At 27.8% G+C, this 12762-nt stretch overlaps 3 protein-coding genes across 8 annotated transcripts; 1 reads left to right on the top strand and 2 right to left on the bottom strand.

Annotated features, from left to right (window-relative positions):
* Positions 1-573: 573 nt before the first annotated feature.
* On the bottom strand, positions 574-6756 carry LOC139987058 (4'-phosphopantetheine phosphatase). 5 transcript variants are annotated; one of them, XM_072002900.1, is made up of 14 exons: positions 6326-6662; positions 5875-6154; positions 5565-5748; positions 5397-5489; positions 5121-5274; positions 4537-4727; positions 4171-4445; positions 3962-4114; positions 3782-3869; positions 3477-3681; positions 3224-3381; positions 2984-3153; positions 2568-2891; positions 574-1032 (listed from the first exon to the last, which is right to left on the bottom strand). In XM_072002900.1, exons 1-13 carry the CDS (start codon positions 6432-6434, stop codon positions 2579-2581), a joined length of 2373 nt encoding a protein of 790 aa, XP_071859001.1. In that variant the 5' UTR covers positions 6435-6662; the 3' UTR covers positions 574-1032; positions 2568-2578. The 5 variants fall into 5 exon arrangements, with proteins under 5 accessions (XP_071859001.1, XP_071858999.1, XP_071858998.1 ...); XM_072002898.1 differs by lacking the exon at positions 574-1032 and having other exon boundaries at positions 1105-2891; positions 6326-6521; positions 6644-6756; XM_072002897.1 differs by lacking the exon at positions 574-1032 and adding an exon at positions 1105-2502.
* Positions 6757-7095: 339 nt separating this feature from the next.
* On the bottom strand, positions 7096-11039 carry Alg9 (alpha-1,2-mannosyltransferase Alg9). Of its 2 annotated transcripts, none has more exons than XM_072003937.1 (12): positions 10882-11039; positions 10415-10553; positions 10072-10277; positions 9873-9986; positions 9683-9793; positions 9319-9601; positions 9136-9252; positions 8845-9058; positions 8618-8759; positions 8419-8548; positions 8197-8327; positions 7096-8118 (listed from the first exon to the last, which is right to left on the bottom strand). In XM_072003937.1, the coding sequence occupies exons 1-12, from the start codon at positions 10959-10961 to the stop codon at positions 7977-7979; spliced, it is 1809 nt and encodes a 602-aa protein (XP_071860038.1). In that variant the 5' UTR covers positions 10962-11039; the 3' UTR covers positions 7096-7976. The 2 variants fall into 2 exon arrangements, with proteins under 2 accessions (XP_071860038.1, XP_071860039.1); XM_072003938.1 differs by having other exon boundaries at positions 10415-10567; positions 10882-11013.
* A 132-nt stretch (positions 11040-11171) lies between these two features.
* LOC139987563 (cilia- and flagella-associated protein 300) lies at positions 11172-12671 on the top strand. The gene is made up of 6 exons (XM_072003951.1): positions 11172-11429; positions 11548-11629; positions 11713-11782; positions 11846-12018; positions 12081-12253; positions 12324-12671. Exons 1-6 carry the CDS (start codon positions 11335-11337, stop codon positions 12520-12522), a joined length of 792 nt encoding a protein of 263 aa, XP_071860052.1. The 5' UTR covers positions 11172-11334; the 3' UTR covers positions 12523-12671.
* Positions 12672-12762: the final 91 nt, after the last annotated feature.

Genomic DNA, 12762 nt, shown 5'->3' with positions numbered 1-12762 from the left:
TCGAGAAGGATTCCATCTCGTTGCTAACTGATCCTGCGTTGCCCTGCTAGAGCTGAGTCAACATCCCCTAGATCTATTATTTCCCTTGCAAACAATTATAAGGATTCTCTGGGCGAATAAATCTAGCTAAAGCTCAATGCATCGTCAGCTCGACCAGAATTTCAAATGAAATGCGAACCTATCAAAGGGTTCGAGAGAAAAGAGAATCATCCCCGTAATTAACATTTCATCTCGTTCGAAATGTTATCGCGATTCTCTTTGCCTCTTAGCGTATCTATATTTGCATAAATTATATTCTATTTATTCTTTCCTTATCCTGCATCTCCTGTTATTTTCACGAATATTAATACGCTGTAAAACAGCGTCATCGATACAAATAGACGTTATCGTGGATTTTGTTACATTGTAATTTATTACGAAAATAATAGCAATACGACTAAATACGAATTAACTTTCGCTAAATTTTCGATGTTGTATAAGATTGAACAAAATCTGAGTAGATCTAGCGGCAGAAAGGATTTCTACCGAAAGCAACACTATCGATCGAAATGAAATATAAAATTGGTTAGATAATCTCTTGGATCGCGTTCGACGCATGAACTGACTTCTAGAAGCAAACCATCAGACAATATCGCCCAACAGGAATTTAATAAAGCCAAACTGTAGGACGTTGCGTAAGATGTGGCTAAAAGAAATGAACGCGGAACGTGCTTCGCATACATACAATCACTTTTCTTCTTTTCTCGTCGGTCTTCCGATTCTTTTTCTGGTACTTTTTTCTTGCTTTATCAATAGGTATACTAGCCGATCCTTCCCTTTTCCGTATTTTCTTCGCGAAAATGGTTTATACTATACATCTTTTACCGAATCGTCCTTTTTTGATCTGAAAGAGCCTCCTTTTTGCTTCCTTATCGGATATACATAATAGACGGAACGATACAGATTGTACCCACATGACCTCAATTTCCATTTTATCTACTGGCACGAATTGAACATGAACATGATTTATGGATCTCGCTGATAGAGGCATTCCTAAAAAGGTATATATAGCTCTCAAGAGGATATAGAATAATTACATATTATAGGTACTAAAAGAAGTAAGAGTATGTTGTACGAAATTTATTATTCAAAAATACATTTGCATTTGATTCGTAAAATGAGATATTATACACTGCTGAAAATAATTAGGGGATCGTTATTATTGACTTGATAGATTGACATGTTATTCGTATAATATTGCGACAAATATTAGCCCTAAGACAATCATTAAAAAAAAAAAAATAGTATACATACCTAGTAAATAAGTAGCATAATTAAACGCGGGAAACGATCATTTAATTGTTTTGAGCAGTGTATATGAGTAAAAGATCAACATCGTAAGTATGTAATATAACAAAATTTAGTTAGATCAATATTGTGTTTTTGTTTGTTTAGAGCAATGCGCAAATGAAACTACTGTGAAAGCAAAATTTCTTCGACTTGATTAATTATTACTTTTAATGATCATTAGAATATCCTGTAATTAAATCTCAAAGAAGTTTACATTTTATTTACATTTTACAAAACAAATCAAATATCACATAGATGTATATGGATTGAGTATTAACAAATGGTTCACATAGAAGTTTTTAATTTGTAAACCATACTAACATCGTTTTAAGTTTCAACAATTTTTTTCTGTATTTAATTCATTTTCATCTTTTATTCGTTTCTCCCTATAAAATCTTAGAATTGTATTCTAACAAATTGGTCATTTTTGGAGACGCATATCTTGCTCATTAATTTCATGTAACTAATAGTCCTCTTGAATTCTTTTTCACAAAGAAAAATATGTTTAACAAAAAAATTCCTCATTTTACACGAAGCGATAGATCTCTATACAAAAAATTTCAAAGTCAAAAAACATTGGTATCTTAAACTGTTTTACTTTTTATGTGTTATTCTATTATATTGTCTATCAATTTACTGTTTTAATTTACACGAATATGTAACTTTCTATTAGAATGTTACATTATCACAGAATATGTACTGTACAGTATTTATATGATACAGATCTCACGGATCATCAATCATTATAATTGGTCGTCATTATTCCCTTTATGTTATCTTCTGTCTAAATCACGAAAAACATAATTTTATTATTTTTGACTAGGTGAAACCAATGTTTCTTGTCAGTGCCAAAATTTTCATATTCAAATACATTGAAATACGTTTCATATTCGAAACATGTAGGCTAGATCACGAAGCTTGGTAAAGATGATTTCATGATATTAAAAACATATTTCCGAGGACCAAGCTTCATTCATAAATACTATATATAAATTGTATAATAATTACTCTATTGAAAACGAATAATGATAAATTTTATAAAAAAGTATTTAAATAATGTTTCTTGTATAATATTTTCAATCAAAATTATAAGTATACGAAGATTTTCGCTTCTTTTTATATACACACTTAAACATAAGTAAAGAAATACTTTAATGTATCAGTTTTCAATTTCTCGAATTAAAATTAATCTTTCAATGTGTATAATTAAATATACATAATCTAATATAGTCACATACGTTTTTATCATTTATCCCTTTGCGTTGCACGTGCAAATGTCCGTTGCATTCTCTGCACATTCTGATGAACATTCTTCTTTCATTTTTATTTCTATATCACAAACTTTAGTATTCGTTGGTGGACGTTCATATTTACATATTACAGCATACATGTCACCACCTAATCGAAGTGCTAGCCATCGATTTTTAACAACTGCTAATTTCAGACATTCGCAAGTCATCTTTGCATAAAGATTCGTATGAAGCGTTCTACCCATTCCCTCTAATACGATAAGATCGACGTTATGTTTTACCATCGCAAGACATAGATCTAAATTGAGTCGGCTATTAAATATCAAATAATTCGTTAAAATATGTAAAACAACAAATAATTATCTTGCAACTATATATATATATATATATATCACAATGATTACCTTAAATCAAGACAGGGACCAGCTTGAGCTGTCTCCATGGCAAACAAACGATTTTCTTTCAGAGCTTGTCTAATAACTTTGCATATTTTTGCTGCATCTCGTAATGTTACAACCAATTCTGGATATGTGACATCATTTAATGCTGGCATAGAATTAGCGCACAGTATAACCTGAAATAATTGTTATTTTAATTTAGTAAATATGTTGTGGTCAAATTCGAAAAAATATAAGACAACCAACTTTTGTTCCTCGTTGCAGTAAATCACGAGCAAACGGTAAAATTCCCAATACTATATCAACTCCACTATTGTCAACGAAAATAGCAGCACATTTATGAGGTGGACCAGTTTTCAATCTCTCTATCCAATCATCCAAATCATCTTGTAGCCAAGGTCTACCTAAGTTTAAGAAAAATATCATATCATCTTTATTAATGATTGTCTTTTTTAATATATTAATCGTGATCATAAATGTCACAAGTCTGTGACAGTACCCGGTATTTTTGCTTGAGCTTCGGCAAAACCAAAATCTGTTGTTTCCATTAAAGTTGCAACAGCTTGTGCACCCCAATCAAACATATTACCACTCAGAACTCCCAGAATCAAAGCTTTTATTTTTTCCGCACCTTCCAATTCATCGAGAGCTGTTATACGACTTTTTAAATATGTTAAGGCTTCTTCATTCTCCTTTTTCTTTTGCTATATGTAAAATAAAGATTACAAAAATTAATTAAACATACATATTTAAAAAAAAATCATAACATTATCGATCTAAAAATAAACTTTTCTAGAAACTTACATGCAAATATGGATCAGGAAAATCAAATTCCTTCATGCAGTGTTCAATAGTATCCAATAATACTCTGACTGTAAGTGTTCCATAAGCACTGTAATGTAAAATGATTTAACATTATATTACAAATTATAGAATTATAATATATTCGTATGATGTATACTTTTATTACTAAGCTGAACTTACAATGGTTGAAGATGTAGATAATGCAATCTGTTAACATATTTTTCCTTCAGTTTTGTTGCTCTATCTTTTGCAGTTGGACTATGTGGCTGACTGTGAATAGCTTTGGCCACAAATTTATCCACTGATTCTTCAAGACACTGAAGCCAATAATCTCTAGAAATATTAAACATTGCTGTATATGGTTAAAAGATCTACCATTCATAACTCACCTTGCTTCTTTATCCTCAGCAAGATCAGTTGTATCAGGATTGTAAGATGCAGGATCTTTCAAAAGTGGACAAAATGTGACAGCAGTTTCTGCTTGATCAATTTCCAACTGATCTACTTTAATTCCAAGATTCGTAGATATTGAATCTTTAAATCCTGAAGACCCTGCATAATTTTCCAGCCAACTATATTCATCAGATTGTTCAGCACCATACAAAAAGGCCCCAATTGCACCAAGATAACCTTCATGACGAAGGAAAAGAGGTTTTACCTTACCCTACACATAATTTAATAAATATTTATCATTATTTTAAGAAAAATTTTTTTTTGGACTATGATTACGTAACAATGAGAAGTTTGAAACTAACATTCGACCAATATTTGATAGAATATGAAATGGTATGCATTGATAGAGGATGGTTACGAAGAAAGTAACCACCAAAGTAAACTTTATCCATTTTATGTACAGTTGCATATAAACTTGCTATTTGTCCAATATCATTGCTTACAGTAAATAAAAGACTTCTAGCAAGATCTGCCTCAGAATACTTTGGTCTTCCTAAAATTCAAATAACGGAATTTATTTTTTAAGAGATTTTAGCATCTTATATGGTTAAGAGTTTTGGAGAAAAGACGAAAAAATATATATACTGAAATGATTATAAACCAAAGGAAAGTATATGATAATAAACAAGTTAAGCATATGACATATAATTTAAGAAAAATAAAGATATGTGTAATCTATAGTTTTTACATATAAGAGGAGATATATGTTCTGAGATAGTGCAGACAGGTATGAGTCTCAGGTTGTGTTGCATACTCTAGGTGCTGTATAGGAATGAGTAAAAACCAGAAATACATAATCCAAGTTCTTTTTCTAACCCATGAAGCCAAAACATAAATATAGATATAAATACCTAAGCATCCTATCAATAATTGTTTACTTTCTTACCTTTATCATTATAAGTAACCTTGCCAAAAGAAGATGCAATAAGATCTGCAGATAAACCTTGTGAGGAATAATCGCCTGCATAGATATCCTTCACTAACATATCAACATTACGGTGATCTCCCCTTTCTGCAAGTTGCAGCAATTCATCAAAGCCCTGTGTATTTTTAAACATTTTTAAAACTGTACTTATGTACTTCAGTAATATTATATAAATATAAAAACCAATAAATTATGTATATAAACTAATGTATATTGGACTACATTTAATACTGATACCTTTCTTTTCGTAAGCAAACAACCTAATCCCCAAAATGTTCCACCTCCTGTAGCTGTACCACCAACTCTTTCAAACACTTTATCAGATTCAACCTAAAAGTATTACATAAACTTAAAAGATAATGCATTACCCATTGAAGGTGACTAATCACTATATTTGTAACTTACTTTAAGAATACTGACACCACTACCAATATTTACTAACATATATGGAAATATATTAGGATCAGCTTTTTGAAATTTATATTCAGGATTCCCATGTCTTTCAAATTCAAATGCTTCACAAGATATATTTTTAAGTAAAAAATTACAGCCTTTTATTAAACATGCAAATTCATCTTCTTTATCAACTCTAAAATAATGTTTTAATTGTTTTCACTTTTATGTTAGAAATATTTGATTTTAAATTATAAAGATTTCATTTAACAGATGAACAACAAAACAACGTAACTAATATTATCTTATATAAAATGCTTACATTAAACCTAATTTTTCTTGTAACAAAGCATTATATTTATATGCTCCTCCACCAGTCACTTTAATGTTTTTACCATAAAATCTCTCAACATTTACTAAATTCTCCTTCACAAAATCCAAACAATTTTCAATGTATCTTGTTTCAAACTTAACAAAGTGAAGTCTATTGCCTTCATGAACTCTGTATGCACGTTCTCCACTATTTCCTAAGCCTGTATCCTCATACAATGCCTTACGATAACTAATCGTTGAATAATAAGCTATTTTCGTCAAAGATAAGCCTGCAATCAAATTAAAGCCAGAGCAATCTTTTACTGCATTACTAAAAGATAATAGCTGATCGTGTTCATTTACAATAAATATACACAATTTTTTAATAACATTTAAAATATATTCTTATCTCTTATTTGTGCATTAAAAAGGTAGTACAATAATGGTAGGACAATACATACCAATGTCGATCGCGAATTTTTGAGCATTTTTTAAATTTGCAAACACTTCAACAGCACTTGGCAATTTTATAGAATGAGTTCGTTCATCGTCGATTTCCAACGTTTCCATTTTATATTAATTTTAACAAACAAACTACTGTGCTTTGAACCGCGTAGATACTTTCACGACTACCAGACGGTATAAGAACTACATCACCTTAAATATTAATTTTATCATCGTTTAAATATTTGCCAATGAATATCACGTACACATACAGTAAAAGAAATTTTTCTGCTCTAGGACATACATGAACGTGCATGAATTAAATCCTTGTTTACCTGAAACTTATCACGTTGATTTAAAAATGGCTATTAACATTAAACAGATAGAGGCGCCGTTTGGTATACATGGCGCTAAAAATTTGATTTTAATCAAGTATTGTATAGAATGCTTAATCACGTATAAATTAAGAAAACAAATATTATAGATGACATTTTTGTAGAATATACGACTTAGTGGAGAATAGTACGATAATATGATTAATAGCAAAAAAAAATTATGAAATTATAATTCTTTTTACATACATTATTTCTACAAAAATATGTTCATACATTAGGATATTTGTATTTATGACGATAATTTTGACTATCCAGAAGTACAATAATTATAAAAACTTATCTGACAAGGAGACAACAATATATATATTTAAATATCATATATTATTTTATTTTATTAATACATTTCACCACAATTATATACAAAATATTGTTAAAAATAAATCAATAAAATGAAATAACAATTAAAATATATTGGGAAACTTAGATTTTATACAACATGTTCATGGAGTAAACAGTTATATTAATTTTTAGCAGAATATTTATAAAATATAATACAATAATTTACAGAACATTTGCAATTAAAATTAATTATATCGTACTTACACAAATATACTCATAAATTTACTGTATATATACACAAAAATTTGTTAATTACAAAATAAGTATTATTTAATCATATGTAAATGTTATTATTAAATATTATTCACCTAGTACGGAAATAATATTATTATATCTACTCCTTTAAGTTTCTTATACTCGTATATATGTAAATTGGTGACAAAGATACGTAGTAGCCTGTTGGAATCTGTGTTAAAATGTTAAAAATGCAGTAATTAAGCTAATATACTTTATATTGTATAGTATTTTGTAAGTAAACAGTAATTATGAATTTAATTTTTTAATATGATACATCTTTAAAAATTTGTTACACAAATTTATTACATATATTATATATATGTCATACTAAAACTTTATATAGTCCAGTAAATTAAGCTACATTAATCACGTAAAATCGCTTATATATTTTTCTAGAATACACCAATTATATATTAAATATGAGCGCATATATATTGCTCTATATCTTAAAAACTGTTTATTAAAACAAAAAATTTCTATTGTTTAAAAATCTGATCATGAATTGCTTCATTTTGAGCAAAACTAAAAAATTGTGTAATCTTTTAGTTTTTTAATCATTTTTGGTTTTTCGTTGAACCCATTCTTTTTACCCTTTATCATAAAATACAAAATCCATCTGAAATACAATATCAGACATGTCATTTCCATGACACAGACCCTGTTTATTAAAATCATATACGTGTTCCAAAATTTCTATTCAGGAAAATTTTGTATTTTTTTCTTCTGATAAAAGAGGAATTGATTTAAATTTAATATTTTGTAATAAATTATATGAACCGTATGTACAAAATTTATGTGACACATAAGGAATATAAAACGCTCGGAAAAATCGATGCGATCTGAAAAATAAATGAGACATTAATTTAACATAATAGACATAAATAAAATTTAAAAATTCAAATATGTAATTCACTCACTTTGCGGAATTTAAAAATTTAGATGACGTTATTATCGTGAAATTATCATTTATTCGAGAATAATTTGGTTCTAAACTTGTGTCAGTACCAATGTCCAGGTCTAACACAAAATGGCATTTGTCTAAGCTAAACTACAATATAAAATATTATTGATTAGATTAGGCTTTGTATATAAACCCATACTTTTAATATATTTATATTATGATATAAATATCATCTTACATAACGTGTAGGTTCTTCTCTATTCATATCATTAAAATATGGTTGTATAATACCAGTTGCATTTTCATGATCTAGGAAAGGTTGAGGTAACTGACCCTTAAACTCTGATCTGAGATACTGAAGTTTCCAACTAAAGTATTGATTTTTTAGAAAATATGTATTGTTTTAAATTGTATTTGTCAAAAAATATATTACTTACTTATTTGATGGAAAGAAAAAGCTACTCGGAAATCGGTGCCACTCTTTACCAATGCAAAAATTGATATTAATATCCTTAAATATTTCTCTCTCTAAATCAAGTTTATTAGCATCGATCATTACTTCCATTGGCGCATAATAGCCTGATGTAAAATAGAATTTTATCTTGATTAAAATACACTTTATTCTCTAATTAATAATATACTTTGAAAAATTTTAGCTTTTTACCCTTGTATATTGCCAGCGATCTTGATATCCCAAGAAAACTACATATTAAGATAGCAAAAAATGTTATATGAGCAGTATATTGTAAATAATGATAAGCAATGTGTGAAGAACTAAGCTTTGTCCTGATAAAAAAATATAATTTTTGGACAGTATCTACAGCTATACCTCCAACCAAACAAATCATTGGATATACAGGAAATAAAAATCGTTCTTCCTGTAAACAAAATATGACTATAGATATAGTCATGTGTTTTCATGACCTTAATTACTAAATAATGTTACTTAATTTACCTTGTGAGGTTGTAAGAAAAACACTAAAAACCAAAGATATAGTGGTGCCAATGAATACCAGTAAGATAAACATAGACGATCTCTTGGTCTGGCTGGTACAATTAGCCACACTAAAAGCTATACGATTCATTAAGGTATTAATAATTGTGAAGGTAAAAACATCATAAATTTTACAAATATTACCAATCCAAATGGAGCCCAAAGTGCACCAACAAAAATGAAATTAAAGTTTAAAAATCCATTATAAATATAATAACTGAAAGGTTCTGTTCCATAGATATTTGGCCCATGATTGGTGAAAACATTGTACATTACAATGTTCAATGGTGCTATTACCAATTTCCCATAATACATTGAATCTATCCATATCATTGGTATTAAAACAACAGCACCAGATATGATGACCCATTTCATAAATTTACTCCAGTCTTGTTTATGTATTAACATTTCCATTGCAATTGGTAATCTGCAAAGGATATGAAAAAGATTTATAGCACTGTTAGATTTCTGCTGTTTAAACTACTCTAATTTTACATAAAAATTATACCCAAGTAAAGCAGCAAATGGCCATCCTAATAAAGCTGATATAGCTGTAGCAAAAATTGCTAATTCATACTGACGGCCATACCAAGCTGCTGTTGCAACAGTACTCAAATACCTGTATAAAAAGCATACAAAATTAAATAATCTAATTATTTCAACATTTGTTTAAATAATATTAATTTCATACAACATACATTGAAAAAGAGGATGGTAGAAATGCAGCACTAGCAATATACATGCCAGAGCTGATGATAAGAAATACTAATGTTAATCTCCCTATATGAGTCCCAAATTCTCTGCATACATTTCTATCAGAGAAAAATGATAAAATGTAATTATTATCTTAATATGATGTTTATTGTTAACGAGTCCATAATATAATTTAATACATACTTATAGAAGTATACTTCAGATAAAGCACAACCCACAGATAATAGACATTTTACAAAATAAAAGACTAGAACAGGATTTGGTTCTAGTAAGTAATGATAAATCTTTGCTGGTACCATATGAATCAACAAATACATATATGATCTTAATGCATATTGTGGACTATATTCCCATGTTTGTTGACCGGTCCCATAAAGCAGATAGTGACTCTAAGACAAAATGTAATAAAAAAAATAATATATGCTTATAAAATAAATAACTCATTTATTAAAACAAAATAATGTTGTACAAGTAAATTTATACAAATCATACAAAATTATTGAAACTATTAAGAACTATTCCTTACTGGTTCCCAATAGTTATAGGTTTCATCACAATCTGTTATGTGGCTCCAAATAGCAGAACAAAATCTAGCTGATACAAGCATCTTAAATGCTGTATCCACACTAGGATGTATGAGACCATTATCAGAGGATTCTTCTGGTCTGAAACACATACCCTTAATTTTCCTTAAGATTTGTATTTAATTTCACATGCATATTTACTTCATAATTAGTAGATTTATCATATCCTAAGTAAAGTTTGTTAGCGATGAATTAAATACAAAAATAAAATAAGATAATTATCTATTGATAATTATAGAATTTCTATAAAATAACATATTTATGGTTCTTCATCAAAATAATTTAATATTGAATCACAAAAGAAAAGGTTAACCGGCATACAATACATTTAACTTTATTAAACACGAGATAACTAAACAATGCTCTATTCATTTTTTACTATTAAGAAAGAAAAAAATATTGCGTCTACTTTGAAAATCTTCTGCCATTCAACTTTTTCAGTTCTTTCTTAGAAACAAAAAGCTGACGTTGACGTTGATTCGGCGCCATGGTTCCTCAAAGCCTTTTAACTTATTTAAATATTTGTTAAACCATACCAGTCTATTGATATTTTTGTTGATGTTAAAATCAATACTAGTAAAATGTTATGTACATTTTATCAGTAGAAAAAATAAATATCTTCACATAATTATGATTAAGTAATTGTAATTTATGTAAATATATTATAAATATACATATGCAGCTTCACATTTACTGTAATTATATTTTTGCTTGAAAATGTGATTCTTATAATGTTTCTAATTCTCATATTTCTCATATTTATATTATAATTCTCAAAAATATTGTCTACTTGTCATGTAATAATTTATATATATCTTTCTCATATTCTTATCTCCATAGTAACAAATAATATTGTGTAAAAATGGAGATTAAACCCAGTTATACATTTGTACCTCTTGCACAAAAGAATTTTGTTGGAATAAATGATAAAACGATTCAGGAATTTCTTTCCAAATGGTAACAATATTAATTGGTATATTATGTGATTGATTTATATGTATATACATGCAAAATTTAAAAGTTGATCCTTATCCTAAGAGTTGAATATAATAATAATTTTATTTCAAACTCACAGGGGAATAAGAGGAAATTTTATTATTCAACATTTTACATTCAATGAACCCTTTCAACAATATCATAAATACCATTTGGCTGAAGTTAGTTAATTACCATATAATATGTTTTTAACTTAATTTTAAATAATTCTAATCTACTATCTACTATCTTTTAATTGTTTTAGGCTTTCTTTCAAGATAATATCGTCACTAAGGAATTATTAACAAAACAAGGAAATTGTTGGTTAAAACAAGGTAATAAAGATATTTTTCTATAATATGATATTAAATACTGTTAATTTTTGTCACAATTAATAGGCATAGTAGCATCAAGTGTAGAAATAAAGCCAATTCCTTGTTCAGTTCTAAACATGACTTTTTTTAACAAACTAAAGGATCCCAAAAATGGAGTTGTACATAAGTCTGGAATTATTTGCAAAAGATATGATATGGAAATAGAAAATTTTTTAATCTCTGATAATCTTAGAGCGGTATGGATCTTTATTACAATTAATTTAATAATAATATGTACTTATCTATAATAAATTTATAGATGTTATTAGATGAAGAATGTCCAGAATATAATTTATATTTAAAAGATGAACGCGAAGAATTTATATTTTGTATTTTTCAAATGCTTGTTCTTGGAGGAACATTGTGTCAATATGAGGATGTTTTAAATCCATATTTAGAAGTAACAAAGGCCATTTATAAAGATTTAGTAAGGTTGTATAATATTTGCACAAATATTTTGTTCTTAAAGTCAATAATAATTATATTTCTTTTATTATCTTAGAGTACAAATGAACAAAGATGCAGAATTGTCAATTAGTACAATAGTTCTACAAATAGTGGCTAAAGATAACAGAGGACAAGCTTATTTTCCATATGATCCACATCATAAGCAAAACATAGGATTTCTGTTAATTGATAGTACTACTCACGAAATTACAACATTCTTACATCAGTTTGGAGAATATTGTCTTTTACAATGAATGTAAAAAGAATTTACACATATAAAAAGAGTTATATTTTATTAGTATAAAACGTTATTTATTATGTAAATACTGAAAATTTTTATTAATTCATTACATTGTATTGTGCATTATTTACATTTTATATTCAACATGTATCTAATACATAATAGTTTGTTGAAATATACTAACACTTAGTAATATAAAATTTAGTAATAACAAATATTTTGATTATGCAATTCATAAATACTCTTTGGTATC

The sequence above is a fragment of the Bombus fervidus genome, chromosome 5, assembly GCF_041682495.2.
Source record: "Bombus fervidus isolate BK054 chromosome 5, iyBomFerv1, whole genome shotgun sequence".
In the NCBI taxonomy this organism is placed as follows: domain Eukaryota; kingdom Metazoa; phylum Arthropoda; class Insecta; order Hymenoptera; family Apidae; genus Bombus; species Bombus fervidus.
The sequence above is the reverse complement of the archived record's forward strand: the minus strand, read 5'-3'. Positions and strand labels throughout refer to the sequence as shown.